Source organism: Macrotis lagotis, chromosome 8 (genome assembly GCF_037893015.1).
Source record: "Macrotis lagotis isolate mMagLag1 chromosome 8, bilby.v1.9.chrom.fasta, whole genome shotgun sequence".
Taxonomy (NCBI): Eukaryota; Metazoa; Chordata; class Mammalia; order Peramelemorphia; family Peramelidae; genus Macrotis; species Macrotis lagotis.
The window spans coordinates 88,620,171-88,644,908 of NC_133665.1; the positions used below are offsets into that span (position 1 = coordinate 88,620,171).

At 36.8% G+C, this 24,738-nt stretch overlaps 1 protein-coding gene across 1 annotated transcript in view; it reads left to right on the forward strand.

Annotated features, from left to right (window-relative positions):
* Positions 1 to 2,827: 2,827 nt before the first annotated feature.
* LOC141495828 (UV excision repair protein RAD23 homolog B-like) overlaps positions 2,828 to 24,738 on the forward strand; it is a 79,182-nt gene continuing 57,271 nt past the window's right edge. The window contains exon 1 of the mRNA XM_074197602.1: positions 2,828 to 3,158. Within this exon, the coding sequence (XP_074053703.1) occupies positions 3,066 to 3,158 (93 nt within the window). The 5' untranslated portion in view covers positions 2,828 to 3,065. The remainder of the gene's footprint in view (positions 3,159 to 24,738) is intronic.

Below are 24,738 nucleotides of genomic sequence, written 5' to 3' on the forward strand. Positions count from 1 at the left end.
CAAGTCCTCCTGGCTCCAGGGCTGGTACTCTACCCATTGGCCACCTGGCTGCCCTGACCCACTCATTTTACATGAATTTGTTTCTTGCACAGAGGCCTTTTGTTCATAGAAATACCTGTTTTGTTACCAAATATTTTAAACAGATCACTTCAGTTTCTGCTTCTTGGCCTGATCAAACCACAAGAAAAGAATAAAACTAAGCATTTCTTCAACATTACTCAAAACTGTCATTCATCTTTGGAGTTCTCAACAATATACTTCATAGAGCACATCACTCTTTGAAAGAACCTAGAGAGCAAGAGAATTGGAAAGCTAGAAGGACCCTGGTGAACATTTTATTTCCCCTAATTAATCCCTGATCTTATTCCCTTCAGATCTATTCCAAACTTTCTTCTCTCCTCTAGCTTTCATACCTTATTTACTTTCCACTGCCCCCATCTTCTCAGTTGAGAACCTCATCTTTCTTTCCTGAGAAAATTAAGACCAATCATAATGCATTCCCTTCTCTCTTGACTTTCTCCTTCAATTTTTCCTCTTTTCCTCCAGTCTGATAATGAGAGTCTTTTTGTCAAGGTTAACATTTCTACCGTCTTCATAAGTAGACTGACCAACCCACTCCTTCTCAACATCTCCTTTCTCTCTTTATCCATTAGTTCCTTGACCGTTGTCTTCAAATAGTCATTTTTACTATCTTTAAAAAAAAATCTTTCACCATACTCAGATTCTCTCAAGTTACTGTCCTAAATCTCTCCTTCCTAGGGCAGACAAATTCCTAGAAAATGTCAGCACTCATTTCCTCTCTTTCCTTTTGTCTTACAATTCTTTATTAAGCCTTTGTAGTCTGGCTTCTGACCTCATCACTCGGTAGACACTGTTCTCTCATAAAGTGTTAACAGCCTCTTAATTACTAAGTCTGATGATCTCTTACCTGTCTCACCCTTTTTAATACATATGCTGAATGACTACTCTTTTCTCCTGTGTACTCTCTCCTCTCTGGGTTTCAAGAAACTACATTCCCCTCTCCTCCTACATACCTGAGCACTCCTTCAGTCTTCTTTGCTATGCTTCATTCATATTACATTCTTTTACTGGCTCTTCCTGGGCTTATTTCTTTTTCTCTTTCTCTGTTCTCTCTTGTTGACCTGACTCAGTTTGCATGAGTTTAATTATCTTCATGCAGATAACTCACAAAACTATTATGTCCAGGCCCAATCTCTCCAGAGCTTCCATCCCAAATCACCAATGTACTATAAGAAATTACAAACTGGAAGTCCAGGAGACATTGCAAACTCCCACATGTCTAAAATACATTATCTGCTTTTTTTTTTGCAAGGCAGTGGGGTTAAGTGGCTTGCGCAGGCCACACAGCTAGGTAATTATTAAGTGTCTGAGGCTGGATAGCTACCCCCCATGATCTGCTTTCTTAAAAAACATTATCCTTCTTCCAAAACTTCCATCTGTCTATTAAAGGTAACATCATTCTTCCAGTCTTCTTGATTCCTATTCCCAGTGTTATCCTTGATTTGTTCACTTTCCTTCACCCCACATATTCATTTACTTGTCAAATCTTAATTGTAATTCCACAACATCTTTTGCAACACGTCTCTACTCAGATGGCATAGATCAGGTCCTCATCTTTTCTGGCCTAGACTATTGCAATAGCTTCCTAATTAGTCTCCCTCATCAAGTTTCTCCCACTCCAATCTGCCTGCCAGTGATTTCCAATCACCAAAGTGATTGACCTTACTCAAACTTCAGTTTGAGCCAATAGCCTCTAAGATCAAATAGAAGTCCTCTGTTTGGCTTTTTTTTTTTTAGGTTTTTGCAAGGCAAATGGGGTTTAAGTGGCTTGCCCAAGGCCACACAGCTAGGTCATTATCAAGTGTTTGAGGTCGAATTTGAACCCAGGTGCTCCTGACTCCCTGTGCCACCTAGCTGCCCGTTTGCCAACCAATCTTTCTTAATCCCTTCTTGCACTGTATTGTGCCTTAGGTAAGGCCTTCCTTTTCTCCCCTCCACAGCTCCGTACGGGCTGGCCCCCACGTCTAAGGAGTTTATCTTCCTTCCAGATTCAAATCAAAGCCTTCCAAATCCAGCCTCCCCTTTGCCGCTGCTCTTCTTTCCTCAACAACTTGTATTTATAGTGCGTCGAGTTAGTTTGCATATGCTTAATTAGGTAATGCCGCATCAATGCAACTACTTTGCACATACTTTATATTTAGGCCAAAATTATTGTGACGTATATTTGTCTCCCTGATTAGAACGCAAGGCCCCTGAGAGTAATTTTGTTCCTTTTTCCCTTATGTCCTCAAGCGTCTAGCGCAACGCCCAGCACGTTTGTGGGATTAAACGCTGGCATTTGCCTTTCCCTCTCCAGCGTCCGGGCCGGGGAGTGGCACAGAGCGGGTTAACAGCGGGAGGCCCCTCATTCCGGGCGCTCATCGGCGCCCCCACACGGCTGTCCCGGCGCGGCGGCGGCGGCGAGGGGACCCCCGGTGGGGCCGCCGGCGGCCCGCGCGCTCCCGCCCAGCCGGGGCCCCGGGGCAGTCCCGACAGGCCGGGGGAGGGGGGAGCTGGAGCGGCCGCGGCAGCCGGAATTCCAGGAGTCGCCCCCCCCCGCCCCGCCCCCGGGCTCGGAAGCTGCGTGAACTGGGGCGACGCGGCGCGATGCGACGCCGGGCGCGCGTGCGCAGAGCCGCCCGCCTCTCCTGCGCCTGCGCGCTTCCCGGCACCCCCCTCTCGACCCCTCCCCCCACTTCTCCGGGAGGGGGAGGGGGGATGTCGAAGCGAGTCATGATGGTGGCGACCAGGCCCTGAGGAACTAGCGGATTCTCTCCCCGCCTTCCCCGACCCGCCCGCGGCTTCCGAGGACGGACTCCCCGCCGGCCCCGCGCCTCGCGAGCAGCCGATCGCGGCCGATCACGCCCGGGGAAGGCGGCGGCGGCGGCGGCGGCGGCCCGGGCCCGGGGGAGAGGCCGCCCCGCAGGGTGGATGTGACCGGCCCCACCAGCCACCTCGACCTCCCTGCCAGCGGGCCCGAGAGTCCGACCGAGCCCACGGCGGCCATGGCGTCCGGGGGCGGCGGCGACACCGTGCAGATCACCCTCAAGACCCTCCAGCAGCAGACCTTCAAGATCGACATCGACCCCGAGGAGACGGTACGGAGGGACGGGAGGGCCGCCGCGCCGGCGGGGGGAGGGGCGGGCCGCGGGGCCGGGATGCGGGGTCGGCGCCCCTCCCCCCCGGCGGCGCGGGAGAGCCCCGCGAGGGATCCGGGAGGGGCGGCCGCGCGGGGAGACTGCGGCTGCGCGGCCCGGAGCCCCGGAGGGAGCGGCGGGCCGGGGCCGGGCCCGGGCCGGGCGGGGGCGGCCGTGATTCAGGGCCCGGATGGCGGCGGGCCGCGGGGTCCGGCCTGGCGGAGGCGGCCACGCGGGCGCAGCCTGGCCCGGGACGCATGCAAAGGGAGGCCGCCGCCTGCTCTGCCGCTCCAGGCCCCTGCGAGCCCTGCGAGCCCGGGTTGGAATTGGCCACCTTCCTATATGCCCAGATTCTGGTGCCTTCCGCCTTTTCGACCTCACAGCAATTTTTACTCTTGTCCTTAACGTCCTAATTTGTATTTGTGCATCCCCTTTCTCCTCTTGATTGTAAATTCCTTGATCTCCTACATTGCCTCTTTTTTTTAAAAAGGTTTTAGCGAGGCAATGGGATTAAGTGGCTTGCCCAAGGTCACACAGCTAGGTGATTACTAAGTGTCTGAGACCGGATACCTGACTCCAGGGCCGGTACTCTATCCGATGGGCCACCTAGTTTTTTTAAAGAAAGATTTTATTTATTTTGAGTTTTACAATTGTTTCCTCCATTCTTGCTTCCCTCCCACAGAGGCATTCTGTTAGTGTTTATATTGCTTCTGCGTTACATGTGATGACAGAAACTAGATGGCCCCTTCTTTATCTTCCTGCAGAACATAAGCTTTATAAATGACTGGATGAACTTTATTTTATTTTTGGTTCTTTATCTTTCTGCAGACCATAAGCTTTATAAATGACTGGATGAACTTTATTTTATTCTTGGTTCTTTATCTTTCTGCAGACCATAAGCTTTATAAATGACTGGATGAACTTTATTTTATTTTTGGTTCTTTATCTTTCTGCAGACCATAAGCTTTATAAATGACTGGATGAACTTTATTTTATTTTTGGTTTTTGCAAGGCAGTGGGGTTAAGTGACTTGCCCAAGGTCACACAGCTATGCGATTATTAGGTGTCTGAGGTCAGGTTTGACTCCAGGGCTAGTGCTTTATCCTCTTCTACGACTAGCTGCTCCTCAGTCCCACTGTTAATGATAGTAATTTCTAATTCCTTAATGAAAATAATTGGTAATTTTTTTTTATTATTAGACAGCCCCGATCCATGAGTAAGTACATTTAGTCTTGCTTTGTGTATATATATATTAAAATAAGGGTAAAAAAATGTTGTTGTTCTGTCTTGTCTGACTCTTCTTGATCCTATGTGGGATTTTCTTGGCAGAGATTCTACCATAGTTTTCCATTTCCTTCTCCGGCTAATTTTTCAGATGAGGAAACTGAGGCAAATAGGGATAAGTGACTGAGGGCATTCCAGGCTAGATGTGAACTCAGGCTGGTCTTTCTGACGCCAGTTCTGGCAATCTATCCACTGCCAGGTGGATAGGTGGAATTGTGCCAAGGTTTAATATGATTTTTGAGTAGCAAATTTATTTTTTAAAAGTTGCCATCATATTTGTGTTAAAGATGTTTGTATTTTCTAGTAGCTAAAATTCAGTGGATAGAGCACTGGAGCTGACTTTAAATCTGACCTCAGACATACATAGTAGTTGTGTGAGCCAGGCTAGTCACTACACCTCTGACAGCTGGTTTTCTCAACTGTGAAAGGGGGAGTTGGGGAGCTGTTAGCTCCTAGGGTTGTTGTGAGGTTCAGTGAGTTCATATTTGTAAAGTGATTAGTACAGTGCTGAGCATTTAATAAATGCTTTTGTTCACTTTCCTTGTTTCTCTTGGAATAATTACTGAAACCATTAGAGAGATGAGAATCATTTAAGAAAAATCTCCTTGAAGTTTCTTGACTTAGTTTTCTAACACATTTTTTAAAAAAATTATTTTGTGTGTTGGTGAGAACAATCAAGTTGACAAATATTTTATTAGGTCCCTTCTGTATAGGTTAGGAACTTGCACTGAGAAAATTTAGATATCATTTTTGTACTCATAAGAGTTTGTAGAGGGAATTTGGTAAAAGTTAATGTAACTTGAAAATTTAAGGGAATTAAGAGGTGCAATGTGCTTTTTGAATATGAAAGGTTGGTAATGTTTCATGGAGAATGTAGTATTTGATAGGTGTTTTAAAGCAGTGCTGTTAACTCAATAGGTAGGGATTCCTGCAACTGCATATTGATTTAGAAAACCACAGATGAACATTGTTTTATTATATTTTTGAATTTCTATTCTTTATAAAAGGAAATCAGTTTCAGAGTTTACCATGCATATCCATGTAACAAATAGAAAAGCTAATTTTCATAGTGTAATATATTTACCCCCAACTTCCCTTTCTTTTATAATTGTTTTCATACTCCTTATAACAGTATGCAAACCTCAGTCCTGCAACACCTGGAGTAGAGATCCCAACTGCCTTAAAATGTAACATATATAATATGTGATTTTTTTTTAAGTTAGTACATAGTCAATAGGGATGTTGATCTTGTAATGAACAGTTTCTTTTTGAGTTTGACTATAAAGGATATATATATAGCTAGAGAGAGAGGAATGTTAAGGATGTCAATGTTGTCAAATGTTGAGGATGGCTGAAGAGAGGCCATTCCAAGAATTGAAAATAGCCTGACTTGTTAAATTATTTATCTTAAAACATTCAACTGCTATCACTTGCTTACATCTCTTGATTCTTCCTGCTTTATCTGTGTCAACTTTAAATGTTTTCATCCATTTTATTTAGGCTAAATGATTGACATATACTGTGTTGGTAGTTCTAGATATTTAATATTGACTTTAATCGGCTAAATTTGTTGTCTCTTTTTGGCATTAAATAGAAAAATTTGGTGTTTAGCGTTTAGATTTCTTAAACTGCTTTAGTTCTAGCTTTTAAATCAGAAAGGGATATAGTAAGGATGAGATATGTTCCACGTCTCTAATCCTCAGTGCTTTACCTTTGTTTCAAACATGTAGTGCTTCCTCACCCTGGATTGATTATTCATTACCTACTTACTACTTATTATTTAAAGCCTGTTTTAGAATGATTATTCAATACCTACTTATTAGTAGGTATTGCTTGGAAGCATTTTTAGCTTGAAGGAAAGAGCATTGGGGTTGGAATTAAGGAGAGATTTATTTTTTAATATTAGCTTAGCAGTTTACTACTTGTATGACCCTGGGGGGAAAAATCACTTCACCATTGAATTTTAATTTCTTCATCTGTATAAGGGGGAAAATACTTTTAAGTGACTTAGGTTTTTGTAAGAAAGGTACTTTAAAAATTATACTTCATATAAAGTTATACAAATACTTCAGTTTTTTTTAGGGTTTTTTTTTTTTTACAAGGCAAACAGGGTTAAGTGGCTTGCCCAAGGCCACACAGCTAGGTAATTATTAAGTGTCTGAGACCGAATTTGAACCCAGGTACTCCTGACTCCAGGCTCGGTGCTTTATCCACTACACCTCCTAGCCCCAGTTCAGTTTTTTTAAAAATTAAAAGGGACAAATGAAATATTTCTTGTCAGTTCATCTAAATATTGCAAAAGGTTGCTTATAAGCTTTTGGTGATATTTAATTTATTAATCTAGGATGAGAAATGAAGATTTTTTTCATCTCTGTTAAACCTTAACATTATGGAAGTATAACTTCTAATTGTGAATCTCACCATTAAATGCTGATGTGACCTTGTGCAAGTTATTTAACTGTTTTGAGCCTAATTTCATCTTTAAGATGAGGCTGTGGCATTAGTTTCTAAAGGACTGTAAACATGTATGATCACGATCATTTATTTGTTAGCAGTGTTTTTCATTAAGTTAATAATATGCATTCTTATCACAAAAATTTTTGGTACAAAAGAGTGACAAATTGACTTTTTGAACAAGAGTGATTTTTATACAGTTTGTGCATGTGTTGCATTTTCCAAAGAAAGTTTGTTGATACATTTAGTATTTACATTGCATTCAGAGTACTTATGAAAAAATGCATATCCTTTACTTTTAGTGATAAAATGGGAAAGAACAGGTTTATAAGTTGAGAATGCCACTTTTTAAATCTTTTAGTTTTTTTTTTTGATTCAATCATGTTTGACTGTGACCTCATATGAGATTATCTTGGCAAAAATACTGGAGTCATTTGCCATTTCCTTCTCCAGCTCATTTTACAGATGAGAAAACTAAGACAAACAGGGTTCAGTGACTTGTCCAGTGTTACACAAGCTAATAAAAGTTGGAGAAATAACCTCTGGAGAGTCAGTCAGTTGCAACTAGTTGAGGTTGAAGCAAGATGATTGCTCTGTTCAAAACACCTAATCTAATTTTGAGGAAGGGGTGACAAATACATTCATTTATACTGTATACCATTCCCTCAAGCTATCCTGGTGTATCTGTCCTTCATTTCATATTCTGTCTCCTGGAAAGATTATTCTTGATCCACTTCCTGATCTGACTTCTGATCAGATTACTCAATTGAAATATCATCCTTTACCTGAGATCTCTTATTTTTCTGCTTCTAGTGGCCCTAGTCCTTATCATTTTTTATTTCTCTGAAGCATTTAACATTTGACAACCTTTTCTCCTGTATACTTTGGATTCTTGGAGATTTTGTGACATCTTGGCTTTCTTCCTACTCTGATCATTCAGCCTCTTTGATGGATTTACATCCTTGTTTCTCTCTCTAATTCTGGGAGTGTCCAAGATCCTCTCCTAGTCTTTTCTCTTTATCTCTCCATAGTCTGTCTTGGCAATCTCATCACTTTGTCTTCTATGTAGTTTATTAACAGATCCAGTAAACTTATTTTTCTGCCGAATTCCAGTCTCATAATACATAAATGACTTTTCTGTTGACTAAGACCATCTTTCAAGTCTTATAGGTCCTCAATCTCAGGCACACTCTACCATAAGTCATCTGTTTCCAAGTTATTCTCCCCCTTTCTCCACTTATATTGACACAGTTCTAATTTCCTTATTGTTTGCCTCATCTCTTGTAATAACCTCCTGTTATTTCAGTCTCTTTTTCAGTTCTTCATGATCCCAGTTGGTATTTTTCTGGCAAAGGTAACTAGAGTAGTTTGCCGTATTCTTCCCCAGCTCGATTTATAGGTGAAGGCTGAGACAAAAGTTAAGTGACTTGCCTAGGTCATACAGCTATTAAGTGACTGAGGTCACATTTGAATTCAGGTTCTCCTGACTCCATGCCCAGAAGTCTACCCACTCTACTGCCTAGTTGCCTCCCTAATTGTCTTATGTTCCTCAGTTCTCAATTCTCCAAAGAACCCTTCAAAAGGGCTACCAAAATTGTCCTGGTTCATATATTATTGCTCCTGTTCAGTAAAGTCTAAGAGCACCATGGCTAGAAACAAATACAAATTTCTTTGCCTTTCATCTCTCACATCCCTACTTTTTGGGCTTATTATATAATACTTTCCTACACATTCTTCAAACTAGGCTTCTTGGCTCCACTTAACTTTTCTTACTGTGCCTTTTGCCTAAGCCTATTCTCATGTTGCTTTCATTTCTTTCAAAGCTCTTTGTGACCTTTTGTGATTATCCCAGTTGTCATTGCCTAGTCTCAGTGTGTGGTCCCCCCCCTTAATGTATGTTTCATATATTTATATTTTTGTATCTTTATGGCTGCAGGTGTGTTCCCCCCACCCTGCTCCCTTTTGTTTCCTTTTATGTGTTGTCTTCTCTCATTTAGAAGACTAAGAACTTTTTTCCTTTTTCCTTGTATTCTAAGCATTTAGAGCAGTACATGCAAGCATTTAATGAATGCTTGTTGATTTGATGTAATATCCTGTGTTTCTGCCCCTCCCAATCCCCCCCCTTCCCCTGTAGGAAGTAGGTTCCTTGAGGGCATCTGTGAGATCTTGGGCAAGTCAATAAATCTTTCCAGGTCTTAGTTTCTTTATAAAATGAGGGGAGTAGATAATACTTGTTGATGAATTAAAAGTAAAAACAAAATTAGGATGATGCACTTAGGAAAATGGAAAGTTTGATGATGAAGATTTGATTCAGGTAGGGCAGGTGATTATGTTGATTAGTTTAGTAAAAGGGTAAAAGATTTGGGTTCTGCTTTTTTTGGTTTTTCTTGTAAGGGATTCAGCTCTATATCTCTGATTTGTTTTTTGTTTGTTTCTTTGCAAGGCAATGGGGTTAAGTGGCTTGCCCAAGATCACACAACTATTAAGTATCTGTAGCAGGATTTGAATTCAGGTCCTCTTGACTCCAGGGTCATTTTGCTCAATCAACTCCCCTACCTAGCTGCCATGTATTTTTGGGTTTGTTTATTGTTTGTTTGGCTTCCTTGTCTTTAAAATTAGCTGGGTAATTGTGCTGTCTACCTTACAAAGGTTTTTGTTTTAAGAGGAAAAGTTATAAATGTTTACACAACAAATATAAGTAGTTATTATTTGGGGAATTTCAAAATTAACTTTCTTTACCCTACCCTGTTGCTAGGTGAATTATTAATTAGAAATTATTACCAATGAGAACAGTCTTAAAAGTCAGAGCTATACTCACTATTGTAGAATTTCTTAAGCTGGTATCCTTAGGCCCCCTTAAGTTTGGCAATTAAGAGATTGTTGATACTAAGCAGTTTCATTTGAATGATGATATTTAGAAAAAAATGAGAAGTCTTTATATTGTTGCTTTTGGGGGAGGTATGCTGGAGGAGATATGGCTGTAACTGTAGGCAGCAGGGAAGCAGCCAGCAGACAAAAAATTGAATAGGATGCAATGGGATCAAAGGTTAATAATAGAGTGGTTTGCTTTGGGAACTTCATGTGAGGAGTTGAAGGTAGAAATAGTAAGGAAAAGTATTTGAGTGATTTGTGATGATAAGGAGACAGCATAACACTTGTCCTCATATTTTCCTGTGAAATATGAATCAGGGTCTCACCTGAGAAGATTTGAGAAAGGATAAAATAGCCTTGGTGATGAGTTGGGTTAGTGCATAGATTAGGCAGGTATAAAACAATTGCCATGCTGAATAGAGGGGCCCATTTCAGATTATGTAAAATAAATTTGCATTGGACCCAGATGAAGATTAGGTTAAGAGCCAAACAGCAGAAGGATTGCTAAAAGGTGATGATCAAATAAAGGAATCTCAAAGTTCATGAAACTTGGAAATCAGCCACTTTGTTGAAAATAGCAAGAAATATATGCAGGTATCCTAGAGTACTAAAGAGACTCTTGTAGATGTGATTGCTGACGCATTGTTGATCATGCAAGAGGCAAAACAGTATGTCTCAATTTAATTTTTTACCCCCAAAAAAGGTATAATTTGTATATTATAACACTTAATCTTTAATTCCTGACATAATTCTAGAGTTCAGTCTTAAAATTTTCTTAAGAGTTTGACATCAGGGGCGGCTAGGTAGCCTAGTGGATAAGAGCACCAGCCTTGGAGTCAGGAGTACCTGAGTTCAAATCCGACCTCAGACACTTAATAATTACCTAGCTGTGTGACCTTGGGCAAGCCATTTAACCCCATTTGCCTTGCTAAAAAAAAAAAATCCTAAAAAAAAAGAATTTGACAACAAACAATTCAAAAATGTTATGAGGAAATATGAAACTGCAAAATTATTACATGTGGTTTTTTAAAGATAAATTAAGATGGTATTTTGAAAAATGTTGCTTTTTCCTTTTTTTTCTTTTTTGGTCTGGAGGTTCGATGATTCTACTACCTCTGCTTACCTCAACTTTTTTTTGTGTTTTGTTTTTCCACAGCAATGGGGTTAAAGTGACTAGCCACCTAGCTGCCCCTCTACCCTCACCTTTTTTTTTTTTTTTTTTTTTTTGCTTTTTGTAAGGCAATGGGGTTAGGTGATTTGACCAAGGTCACACAGCTAGGCAGTTATTAAGTGTCTGGAGCCACATTTGAATTCAGGTCCTCCTGACTCCAGATTCAGAACCCTATCCACTGTGTCACCTAGCTGCCCTTCTACCCTCACTTTTTAACAGAAAACAAAATATCTGTGTCCTTGTCTAAGAGATGGGAAATATGATTCCATCATTGATCTAGAGTTATGGTTGGTCTTTGAATATGATCATAGCTCAAGTCTTTCAAAATAAATTTCCTTTACAATATTGTAGCCACATCAGTTTATTTAAGTAGCCTCAGGTTTTTATAAATCTGTCCTTTGCATAATTTTTTTATTAAACATAACATTTATTAAGCTAGTCCCAAAAATTGAAGGGCACTCACTTTTCTGAGATCTAAATATTCTGTCTTGAACTATAGTCCCAAATACCCAAATATATTTTGTATACACTTCAAAATTTATCTCATCATGTTCAAAAAACCCTAATTATCATTCCCCCAAAACTTACAACCCAGGTGTTATTCTCTTTCTCAAGATCTCACCTCTGGTATCCAATCACTTACATAGTCCTTCCTGTTTGTAATATCACTCCTTTGAATAGGGCTCAAATTTCAGTATCATTCATAGCTCCTTACTCACACCACATATTCAATCTTTTGCCAATTTTTGTCATTTCTACTGTCACAATATCTCTCATATTTTGTTCTTTTCACTCACATAGCCACCATTCACATTCATATTCCCATCACCTCTCAACTGGACTACCACAACAGCCCTTAACTAATCTCCCTGCCCTAAGTCAAGTTTTTCCATTCCATTTCATTGCCAGGGTGATTTTTCTAAAGTATGTTTCATAATGTGACCATTTTCTACCTCTACCTTAAATATTATTATTCCCTCCCATGAACACTACTGTCAAGCCCCAGTTGGCTTTTTTCTTGGATGTGATGCTCCATTTCCCCCCTCCATACCTTTTTGCTGCTGTTTCCCCATCTTTTACAAGAAGCCTTTTTTAATTGCCTTTACTTTCTCTTCTTTTTTTCCCTTTTGCTTTTTTTTGTACTTTGTCTCAGTGACTGGTATATAGTAAATGTTTAATAAAGGTTTGTTGACTGTTGAACTGACAGTCTGCTATAACATAGGTAGTTGCTAGAATTTTTTTGTGTGTGTGCATTTGGGTCATTTCCCTCTGTCTTTGAACTCTTTGGGTATCATGAGTCAAATGGTATGAATAGTTTAGTGACTTTTAGGATACAGTTCCAAATTTACTTTCTGGAATGACTGCCCAAGTCTGTTTTCTCATCGATTCTCCAAATGGCATTTTCCTTTTTGTTATTGTCTGTCTGGCTGATATGCGCTGGAACTTTAGAGTTTTGATTTATATATATTTTTTAGTTTTTTTAATATATTTTTTAGTGATTGGGAGTCTTTGTATTTCTGATAGCTTGCTTTTCTTTCTTTGAGGATTACCTGATGGAATTCGTTGTCCATCTATACCTGTTGAAAAATTTTTATATTTGCTTACATTTCCTATATGTCTTTGAGGAAACCTTTGAGATGTTTGCTTCAGTTAATTTCCCCTCAGATTCCCCATGACCCATTTGTTTTCTAATTTGAACTACAGGGCTGAGGTCCTGCAGTGGATAGAGCACTGACTTTGGAGTCAGGAGGACAGGAGTTCTGAATGCAGCCTGAGGTACTGAACTCTTTCTAGCTGGATGACCTTGGGCAAGTGATTGACTCACAACCAGACCCATTTCCAGACCCGATTCAAATCTCTCCACTGAACCCGGATTGCTCTGTAGGAGAAAATAAGACTGGCGACTTAGCACAGCACCCCCCCGCATGTTTATTGTGGCCTTCGAAAATGAAGCATAGGGGCGGCTAGGTGGTGTAGTGGATAAAGCACCAGCCCTGGAGTCAGGAGTACCTGGGTTCAAATCCGGTCTCAGACACTTAATAATTACCTAGCTGTGTGGCCTTGGGCAAGCCATTTAACCCCATTTGCCTTGCAAAAACCTAAAAAAAAAAAAAAATGAAGGATAAAAATAATTACATTACAACTGTATTGATTTTATTTGTGTAAGACTTTTCTTAATGTAATGTAATCAAACTTTTCTGTTTTATATACTATGATCCTGTCTCTTTCAGCAAAGGATACTCTTTCTCTGTCCTTAACTGTTAAAAGTTATCTGCTTCCCTCTTCCTCTCCTTTGTTTATATTCATGCCTTTTTTATTTATTATTTAAAACTTTACATTATGTCTTCATGTGACTTTGCCACTTCCTCCTATGTAGTTGATTGCCAGATCTGTTTAAATACTATATAAATATAACTTGTGGACCATAAGAGTTTAATTGGAATAGAAGGAAAATATTTATTGAGAGCACAGGACTATCAGTACTGGGATATTGAATTGAATGAAAGATCCTCAAAAAGTATATGAGAATGGGATTATACTAGGAAAACCTTTAGAAGTTGAACTTTGAAAAATTAGAGGAATTTTCTGTAGAGTTACAGAGATGATGGAGTTGGGGAAATGAAGGGAAACTTTCTGATAAGACCAGTTGGGGACTACATTGTACAAAAGACCTTGCAGTTTTGTTAAATATTTTGGCAGAACTGGAGTCAACATTTCTGGACTAAAACATTTATGGATGTTCATTCCATATATCTCATATTTGAAAGTTAACTGCCTCATCACGTCTCATGTCTTAGTTTGTAATCTAGTCAAATATAATAATGTCATCAACATGTATTCTCATTTTAAATCTTGGGTTCTTTTCTATCCTTTGCTGCCTGCTATTCAGATTCCACTATCTTCTGGACTGATGCTTCTATCTCCGTGACTGGATTTCTGATAGGAAAGAATCTACCTAGTCTAAGAAACACCAAGTTTTACCATCTTTACCATCTTTGTGCTTTCCTTGCGCACACTTTTTTTGGCAAATGATTTGTTTATTTATTTTCACATTGCTGCAATAATCTTTTTGTGAAAGTAGATATCAACCTTCCCAAAATATACAGAAACCTTAAGAGAAATGAAGTGAGAGGGAAAGTAATTCTTTTCCTTCCTTCAGTCTGTTCAGATAGATACCTTTGACTCTGTCTCTGGGATGGATTGCATTCTTTATCATGAAGTCCATCTGAGAAATTTGCACATACTTTCTAATTTAACTCTAAGAACAATATTCAAATTATGCTACCATTCCTTGAAAGGAGATGCTGAAAATTTGTCTTATGACTCCAGTTCCCTATTCAAAACATGCCTTGGTCATCACTTTCTATAGAATTTAAGTTACTTGTTGCCAAGGATTGCATTGCTTGTATTCTTGTTGCTTTGCAAGGTGCCATGCACATGCTAAGCATCCAATAAATGCTTTTTATTCATAAATTCTCAGCATCACAAAGTAACTAGCAACATAGTGTTTCCTGTTTTTATTTTTTTTAGTTAAGTTTTAACTACTGTATTTGGTATATTTGTAATGAGTTATTTAAGGAATGTTGGTGAAAAATTACTCTGATTCAGATATAGTGAATTCTGTTGTTAGTTTTACATTAAAATTATCCTGTTGCATAATTTGGGATGACTAATAGTCAGATAAACAGCATATGAATACCTTAAGTTACTAGTCAGCAAAATAATGATCTAATTATTTTTTTAAAAGCTCATTTTTCTTTCCTAGTCCTTAACACCCATCATGAATTTTTCATTATCTTTTTTTTTTTTGGTTATGTGTAACATTTTGTTCTAGGATCGTGGATGGATCTTCCCATTTCATAGATATTAAAAATAAATATTGATGTAAAAGAGAAGAGGTTTTGTTGAAACAAACAGTTAAGCATTCCTGAAAGTCTTCTATTAAATGTTCTGTAGTCTAATCTTTACCCTTTATTATTTCTTGACACAGCTAAGAGTGTGTGTGTACATGTGTAAAGCATACATCAATACTATCTGTCTGGCTATATGTCATCTGGGCAGTATTTTTTTCAAAAATTTTGCTAATGTAGGCGACTAAAATATTATTAAAGATTCACTAAGGCAGTTTGTGATGTTTTATGACTAACTGTAGAATAAGATCATTTGGAAAACCTTGCCTTCTAAAGATATCCCATCTGTGTCAGTTCTGATGGTCATGATCTTAGGTGAACAATGTAGTTACGACATTTTATGCCTCACTTGATACTAATAATCACTGGTTATTGAACAGAGTTGGTAGTTATACTTGTCATTTTTTTTAGAAATATATATGTGGAAATTAGTAATAAGACCCATATTGACATTTCATTTTCCTGGGACAAGGACTTTTAAAAATCTAGAGCCAAAAGGGTAAAAGCAGGTATGATATTCTTTTCATCTTAGTGAATACCAAATCAGAAATACAACTAGGTCACATTTTATATGAATTTTGATTTAGCACAGATTTTTAAAATGTTACTAGGTCACATTTAAAATGCAGATCAAAATTCACTTAAGATGACAAGTATGTGACCTAATTGGGAATTTTAACACAATTATGTTATCATGCTGCACTTGTCTATCATTTTATATGAATGTGATATACTGCTGTGTATCATATTGCCAACAGTTGTCAATATTTTTTTAATATTATTTTGAAAAATGGACTAAAAAGGATACAATCTTTGGATAGAAACCCTGCCAGCCCAGAAATGACGAGACTTACTATGTTTGAATGACAATTTAATATAATTGAACAGAATGAGTGTGGTCATAGCTTTAAAATAGGATTAGATATCATAAAGCCTCAATCTGCTGTCCTTCATTCTCGAAGAAGACAATGACATCAGGGAGGGGATGCCATGACTGAACAAGTAAATTGCATTGGAATGAGGGGGTTCTGTGCTAAGTCACCAGCCTCACTTCCTCCTCCAGAGCCAACTGGGTCCAGTGGCCGGATATGAATGAGGCCAACTAGAGATGACCCTAGATGCAAGACAATCAAACACAAATAGGTGAAATAAAAGAAAAAAGGCAAAGTTGTATCTGCTTCTTTGAGTTTGCTAAGAAGGAAAAAAAACTGGTTTAAAGCAGTGAAAGACAGTAGAAATGAAGTGGATAATGATGAAATATTTGCTGCATGCATTGATTGGTTCATTTGCTTTAAAAACTTAAGTTCAATTGTGTGATGTTAAGATTATCAAAGAGTTAGCAAGTGATGTTGGACATGGCAGCTAAATATTTTAATATTGTAGTTACTTGCCCAAATCCATCAATCTACTTTTTTTTCTTTTATTGATATAAGCATTTTGAGATAGGAATTTTCCCCAATTACTGTGATGAATTCCACAAATTCTTTGTCTCAATGTTGTCATTATTATTTTTTTTTTTTAGATTTTTGCAAGGCAAACGGGCTTAAGTGGCTTGCCCAAGGCCACACAGCTAGGTAATTATTAAGTGTCTGAGACCAGATTTGAACCCAGGTACTCCTGACTCCAAGGCCGGTGCTTTATCCACTGCGCCACCTAGCCGCCCCTGTTGTCATTATTTTTTTAATGAAATTGATTGTTCCTTGTTCTTTGACCCACTTATTTATAATTAGTTTTTAATCAATTTTTAATCTCTGCTTCCAAGACCCTCTTGAATGCAGTAAAAATTGCATTATATTCCAAAAGGATGCATTTAATTTTTCTGCATTTATTGATAATATTTTAATGTCCTGACACACACACACACACAGTATGTCGGTTTTTGTGAAGGTGATGTCTACAGCTAAGAAAAAGGTAAAAGGTATATTTCTTTCTCTTTCCTTTTAGTTTTCTTCAGTGGTCTGTCATAGCTGATTTTTTTAGAATTCTATCTTATCTCTTTAATTTTTTTCTAATTTATTTTATATGACTATATTTATCTAGTTCTGAGAAGAGTAAGTTGAGGTCCCCCTACTAGAGTAGTTTTATAGTTTCCTATTTCACTTTTCTTTTAAAGAATTTGGATGTTGTGACATTTAGTACATATGTGTTTAATATTTTTTGTTTGATGCTCTCTTTTTTTAAGATTTTTTTCAAGGCAATGGGGTTAAGTGGCTTGCCCAAGGCCACACGGCTAGGTAATTAAGTGTCTTGAGGTCGGATTTGAACCCAGGTACTCCTGACTCCAAGGCCAGTGCTCTATTCACTGCACCACCTAGCCGCCCCTGTTTGATACTCTTTAGTAAAATATAGTTTCCTTAATTATCTCTTTTTATTAGATGTATTTTTGACTTTTGCTTAATCTGAGATCATGAATGCTATTCCTACCTCATATACTTCAGTTGAAGCATAAGAAATTTTGTTTTAGCCTCTTATTTTAACTCTGCCCTTCTGTTTCAAGTGTGTTTCTCATAAAATACATGTTGGATTCTGGTTTCTGGGCCACTTTCTTATCCTCTTTCATTTTATGGTGAATTCATCCCATTGACTTTCACGGTTACAATTAATATGTATTGCCTCCATCTTATTTTCTTTATCCTTTCTCTTTTTTTTTAAAAAAAACTGTCTTTCCTCAAAAGGCTTTTATTTCTGATCACTGTCTTCATCCTGACACTCTCTTACCACCACCCTCTTATGCTTATGATTTCTCTTTCACTTTTGCCATTTTATGTTTCTCTCTTGAATCTTATGTTTGAATGTTAGATTTTTCTATTCAGCCCTCAACTTTTCATCAGAAATGTTTGAAAGAGTTCTTTTTCATTAGCTTTGATCTTCTCTTCAGGACTACTGGAAAGTTCTTTATCATTAAATGCTCATTTTTTATCTTCTGAAGGAATATAATTGCTGGTTATTCTTGGTTGTATTAGTTCCTTTGCCTTCTAAGGTGTCATTCCAGTCCTCCCTCCCTCCCACCCTTTTTAATGTGGTAACTGATGGTTTCCCAGTTTATTTGAATGATTTTTATTCCAACTGCTTGTAGGAGTCTCTCACATGAGAAACTGAAATTTGCCTATAATATTGCTGGGAATTTTCATTTTGGGATCTCTTTCAGAGATTCTTTCTGTTTACCTTCTGGTTCTGGGAAATTTGGACATTTTCCTTGATAATTTATTAAAATATGATATTTAGGCCTTTTCTTTATCATGGCTTTTTGAGGTAGCCCATTAAAAATCTTATACCCAACTAAATTCTTTTGAATAATTAATGAGTTAAAGGCATACAATATTAAAGTCAGCCAAGGAGCAAACTTTTAAAAAAATCATCCTAAACTTAGTGAATAAGAATAAACATTTGAATACATGGAAATAAGAAAGAGTAGTTCATTACCCTAGAAACCCAAATTTATTTTTATTTTTGATAACATTATATTTTGCTATGTACAAACTTAATTTTTATGAAATGTAATGTATACCTATGGCCTCAATTTTGTTAAATGATTTTTGTAGTGGTAAATTAATTATTATTTTTTAATCAGTCTGGGAGGGGTAGATCACCTGAGTTTCTGGCCAAAAATAGAACTCATTCTTTGTTTCATTTCTTTCTTACCTAGCCATCTAATCACTGAATGGACTTTGCCTCAGGCCAAGGTCTCCCACTGCATCCAGGGCCATCTCCTGTTGTCCTGATCCATTTCTGGCCACTAGATTCAGATAGCTCTGGAGAAAAAGAAAATGAGACTGGTGATTTTGTTCAGCCTTCCCTCACTTCATTTAATTTGCATATCATGGCATCACATCCCTGTTGTCATGGTCCTCTAAGAAAAAAGATATATATTGAAATGTTCATTCTTGGGCGGCTAGGTGGCGCAGTGAATAGAGCACCGGCCTTGGATCAAGAGTAGCTGGGTTCAAATCCGACCTTAGACAGTTAATAATTACCTAGCCGGGTGGCCTTGGGCAAGCCACTTAAGCCCATTGCCTTGAAAAAAAAATGTTCATTCTTCTCAGATTTTCTCACATCCTTGTTCTATGCTGAAACTGCTGTTCTGATTTAAATTTTTTGATGTTTCTTACTAATCTCTTAACTGTACAATGACTAGTCAGAAAATAGGTTTTAACCTTATTTTTACCAATGTCTACTCTTAACTTTCCCCCCTTATTGTTATAACTGACATTTATGTCATAGAAATGGCAATCGTGTTTTATCAACTCCATTTAACAGGAACACTGTTTCTTCACTATGTTTTTAAATCAATACTTTAAGTGAAAATCCATTTTTGAATTAATGGGAAAATGTTAGTTTGAATTTTAAGATTTGATATGTGTGGAAGCAAGAATGAATGATTTCCTCAGGAAGTTGGGCTACTTTTTTTTGTAGGTTGGTATTATAACATTTATTAAAATAGTGCTATGGGTTAATAGAAATAGCAAAGAACCAAAGGATTAAAATGCAAGCTAAGTAAAAATCCCAACTAAAGCCTGAATGTGTCTAATATATTCATTCAGTAGCTAACTAAAATCCCAAGCCCATTATAAAAGGGTCTCAATATAATAAAGTACTGCAAAACAATTGTCAATTTTTAGTTACTAAGACTATGGGAATTGCATTTTATATCTTTTTTCAGTTAAGAAAAAAATTCTTTTTGAATGTTATATCACACATATAAAACAAAAATACATTATAAACTTGTAATAGTGGCTTTAAATACATTATCTTACATGTTTCTTATAGGTAATTGATTGTGGTACATATATAACATGGCTACAAAAATAATAAAGAATAGACAAAATAAATATCAACTGCATGGTAGCATTTAAGTGAGAAAGTTGTTATTAATAGGCTGTCATTTTAATTCACACTTAAGAAAATTTTACTAGAATTTGGCCTGAGGATAAATTTTTAAAAGAAAAGAGTTCTAGCAATTTTTTAAATCTGCATATTGATTCTTTAGTTTTCTTTACTCTAAAGGGGCATACTAGAGAAGAGAAGGAACTATACTTTTTTTAATAAACCCAAGGTTTTCCAGTCTTTTTCTTTTTGCAAGATTTTGAGTTTACAATTTTTTTCCTCCCCTCCCCTCCCCTCCCCCAATAGAAAACACTCTGATATAGGCTTTACATTTGTAATCATTTGAAATATAGATTGATATTGAATGTGTTGGGAGAGAGGAATCAGATCCAAAAGGAAGAAAGAAAATATTAGAAATAAAATTTATCTAATAATAAACTAGGTAAATTTTTCAATTCCATATAATTGTCCAAAACAGTATGCGTTTTCCCTCCACTTTCCAACGGCGTTGGTATTAAGCATGATATTTTTACACAATTATGAATTTCACAGAGAAAAGCTTCATAGTGTTGTGTCATCTTTAAAAATTGAAGATAATAATAAGCTTTGATCTTCATTTAAACCCAACAGTTGCTTCTCTGGATGTGGATGGTATTTTCTATCACAAGTCTATTAAAACCAAGGTTTTCTAGAACATAACTATTTGACATTTTTTCCTGTGTATAATCATTGAAACCTCATTTTTAAGGTACCCATTCTAGCCCTCTAAGCCAAAAAACCCCCACAAATAAATAAATGTTAGCAGGTAATAATACTTCTCATTAACAATTATTACTAATCTCTTGTTACTATGGAAACCCTAATTAATGATCTGTCAGTGCCTCACGGCAACTCCCAAAGCAGATCCTATATTACTACCTCCATTATCCAAGTGGGAAAATGGTGACTTGAAAGGTTACAACCTAACCTAGTCTACTTCATGAAGGAAGAATTTGAACCTGTATTTCTTCTCTAACTCTGTTGATTTGTGACCTGTTTTTTTTACCTTTTATTATTTTTTCCAATCATATACAAATATAGTTTTCAACATTGATCCATTTGCAAACCTTTAAATTCCACATTTTTCCTACCACTCTCCTTTCCTCTTCCCTCTCCTCTCCATGGCAACGAACAATCTGATATAGATTAAACATGGACTTTTGTGTTTGACTTATTTCCATATTAGTCATGTTGTAAAAGGAATTTCAACTAAAGAGGAAAAAAATATGAGAAAGAACTAACATAAGAGGTTTTCAAAAGTGAACATAGGGGCGGCTAGGTGGCGCTGTGGATAGAGCACCAGCCTTGGAGTCAGGAGTACCTGGGTTCAAATCCGACCTCAGACACTAAATTACTTAGCCGAGTGGCCTTGGGCAAGCCACTTTAACCCCATTACCTTGAAAAAAAATTCTAAAAAAAAAGTGAACATATTAAGTTTTGCTTTGCATTCAAACTTCATAGTTTTTTCCTCAGAATGTGAATGACATTTTGCATAACAGGTCTCTCAGGATTGTCCTGAATCACTGAATTGCAGATCATCTCACAAAGTATCTATTATTGTATATAATGTTCTCCTGTGAATCTAGATTACTTGAATCCACTACTTTTCCTTTAAAAAAATAGTCTTATGAAAGTAAGGGAGAATGGGAGGATTAAATCCTAGAGCTATTCTCTGTGCTAAATATTGGAGATGTAAATACACAAAAGCTTACATTGTAATAAAGGGAAAAAAACATGCTAAGGAAAATGGTGTCCAGGGAAGAGTATTTTGGGTTTGAGAAATTACTGTATTTACTAAATAAAATAGTGGGGCAAATCTGTTGACACTCCCTTACCAGAGCAGAAATGGTAGAGTTTATTTGAATATTGTTCTCAGAGCAAGAAAGAGAATAGGGATGGTTGGAGAAGTCCAGGTTTGGAAGGAGGAAGCAATAGCAACAGGGTAGAAAATACCCAGAAGGCTCCACAATCATGCCCCAGGGTTAAGTATTCTTAAAGTATTTGTATTTCTGCATTGCATATATTCTTTGAGTTCCTTAGCACAAGTTCATTGGTGTTCATCTAGAAACTATTTAATGAATATTGAAGTGAATCTTTAAGAAAAAGATTCCTAATTTAGCAATTGGATTATCCTAGGATAGTGGTGTTTCACACTTTGCTAACAGTAGGAGAGTATTGGTTAGAAGTGGAGTTTTATGTCTGAGTATTTTTTACATATTTGATCTGCAATGACCCACTCATATCTGGACCTAATTTCTAGTGCCCAAAAACTTTTGTCAATGAACAAACTAGATAAATTTTTCCTTCAATTCTATATAATTGTCTAAAACAGTATTTATTTTTCCTCCACTTTCCAACAGGGTTGGTTAGACATGATATTTTTACACTATTATGAATTTCACGGAGAAAAGCCTCATAATGTTGTGTCATTTTGTAAACCAGGACAATATTTTTGACTTACATTTCTTTTATTGTGATTTGGAATATTCTTTCATATAGTTATTATATATATATATAGTATGCATTTCTTTTAAGTATTCATAGCCTTTAATCACTTCTCTTGAGGAATGACTTGGTTATTATGTGTTTATATATTCAATGTAGATATACCTAGATCTGTCTTGAATTCCAAATCCTTATTTGAGAAACTGGATACAAAATTTTCTTTATAAGTCATACAAAGGAAAATTGCTTGTAAATCAATGCTAAATGTATATGCATCAAATGAAATAGCTTGTAAAAGAAAAGTGATTGAATTGTGAAAAGATAAAGATAATAACAATAAGAAGCTAATATTCTAGGGTTACAGATGTAGTAACAAAATAATAAGAAAGGGGGAAAATATTGAATAGAACAAATTGCTAGAAAATTTAGAATTGAAAGATATAACTTTCTTCTAAAGAAGGACATTATTAGATATATAGAGTGAAGTAATAAATTTTCCAAAAAAGGTTATGTGCAAGACAAGAGCAGTTATATTGAGTGTAATATTTCCAGGAAAACCCTCACAGGATTAAGTATTCCTAGTGAAGTTCTTAGGGTAAAGAAATTTTAATAAAAACAAATTATTATTGGACTATTCCTAGAAAGACCTTGCATTCCAAAAGAAAAGCTCATATTCTACCTGCTTCATGATAAAACTATTTTTGCAAATTGGGAGGACAGTCTAACCATAGACATTAAGATAGTGATGAAGGTCCCATTCACCATTTGATGGGAAAAATATGAAAACATTTCATTCTTTTCACTGTCTGTTGCTGGTATAGATTTTCCACAAATAAGATCATGCCTCTGGAGACTCAGCCAATGGGTTAAAGGAGAAAGTGATTAGGGAGGGGTTGTTAGGACCTGTATAATCTTGCTTGGCTGTCTTTGGGCACAACTCTTGATCATGAGTGTCCTCTCAAGAACATCAAATAAAAACTTTATTTTGCTCAGACTAGTCTGAAAATTTCCTTGAGTATTTTTATCATGCACAGATCAAATTTAAACATCCTTTATAGACCATAATGCAATAAAATTAGTGATCAGTACAGGAAACCACAAGAAAAAGATATATACCTGAAAGGAGACTTAATAATGATATCTGGAATAGTGGTTAGAGCAGAAAAAAAACCACGTAGAAGAAATAAGAAAATTTTTGGGATGCAAATAAAACAATTCTATATCCTAGATAAAATACATTTACAAAAGAGAAAAGGTTAATGAATTGAATGTTTAGTACAAACAGCTTTGGAGCTAGAAGTCTGACTATGAAAAGGAGACCTTGTTCTGAATAAATAAGGCAAAAAGAAATCAGTCCAGGACAAAAGAGAAATTTAGAATTAAAATATGAAGACTCAAAAGAGAAACCATTTCAGTGATCAGGAAATACAGGAATTGTCCAGAGAGACAGAGATGTCTACATAGGAAAGCCATCAGTCAATTTAAATTTTGCAAAATATAAATATGGAAGCAAGGGACAGCGTGGTGCCTTTACTTTAATCAATTTCCAGATGAGACTTGTATTAGTAAAGTTCTTCACAGAATTTATAGACTCAGTTTCGAGAATGAGATGGAAAACCACCACATATTATGTGACTTTCCATTCCTCTCATCTAATTGAGGGGCATTGTCATCTCATCTAATAATATAACCTAAGTACCTTTGAACTTTTGTCATCCTACCCTTTTGACTCTGTTGAATTACAACTAAATTTTATATATTGCTTCTCCCAGTTATGTGAACAACTTGAGAGCTAGGATTGCCTCATTTTAATATTTGTTTCTCCAGAATTTATTAATGCTTGTTACAAAAGCAAGTATTTAATAAATGCTCTTTCTTTCATTCATATGGAATTAAAAAAAATTTAAAAACAGATTAACCCAGAATAAATGAGAGGAAATTTGAAAAATTTAAGAAAAATAATTATCTTACAAAATAAAAGAATATAAGACTAATAAAACTTGGGGGAAAGCCAACAATTGATAAGTCTTTAATTTGATTAAAGGTGAGGAAAAGGTAAATAAACTTGTCTTCACTAAATCAGAACATAGAAGAAACTGAAAAAGAAATTTAGAATTATTAATAGCAAAAAAAGCCCAAATTTATAAAAATCAAATAGAGATCTTAAGCCCATTTCAGGAAAGAATGTTCAATAAGCTATAAAGGAACCTCAAAAGTGGGGGAGGGGAAGCTTTTTGTTCCATCACAGTTTGCAGTAGAATTCTGGTATTAGATCTCACATATGGAAAATATTTATCTTCAACTGAAGTTTTGTCTTATGTTCATTATGGTTTAAATAAGCGTCTTTGGTCTGGACTGTGAAACAAATTACCATTTATAATAGTTCTAGGTATAATTCTTTGATAAGTCCTTTGAGATACACAAAAAAGGTTTGGAAGACACCCCATATATAAATTATTGCTTCCTTGTACTAGTTTCCATCATCTTATCAAAAAAAGCTTTTTAGTATAGTCCTTTTCATGAGTTTCCTTAATCCTAGTTA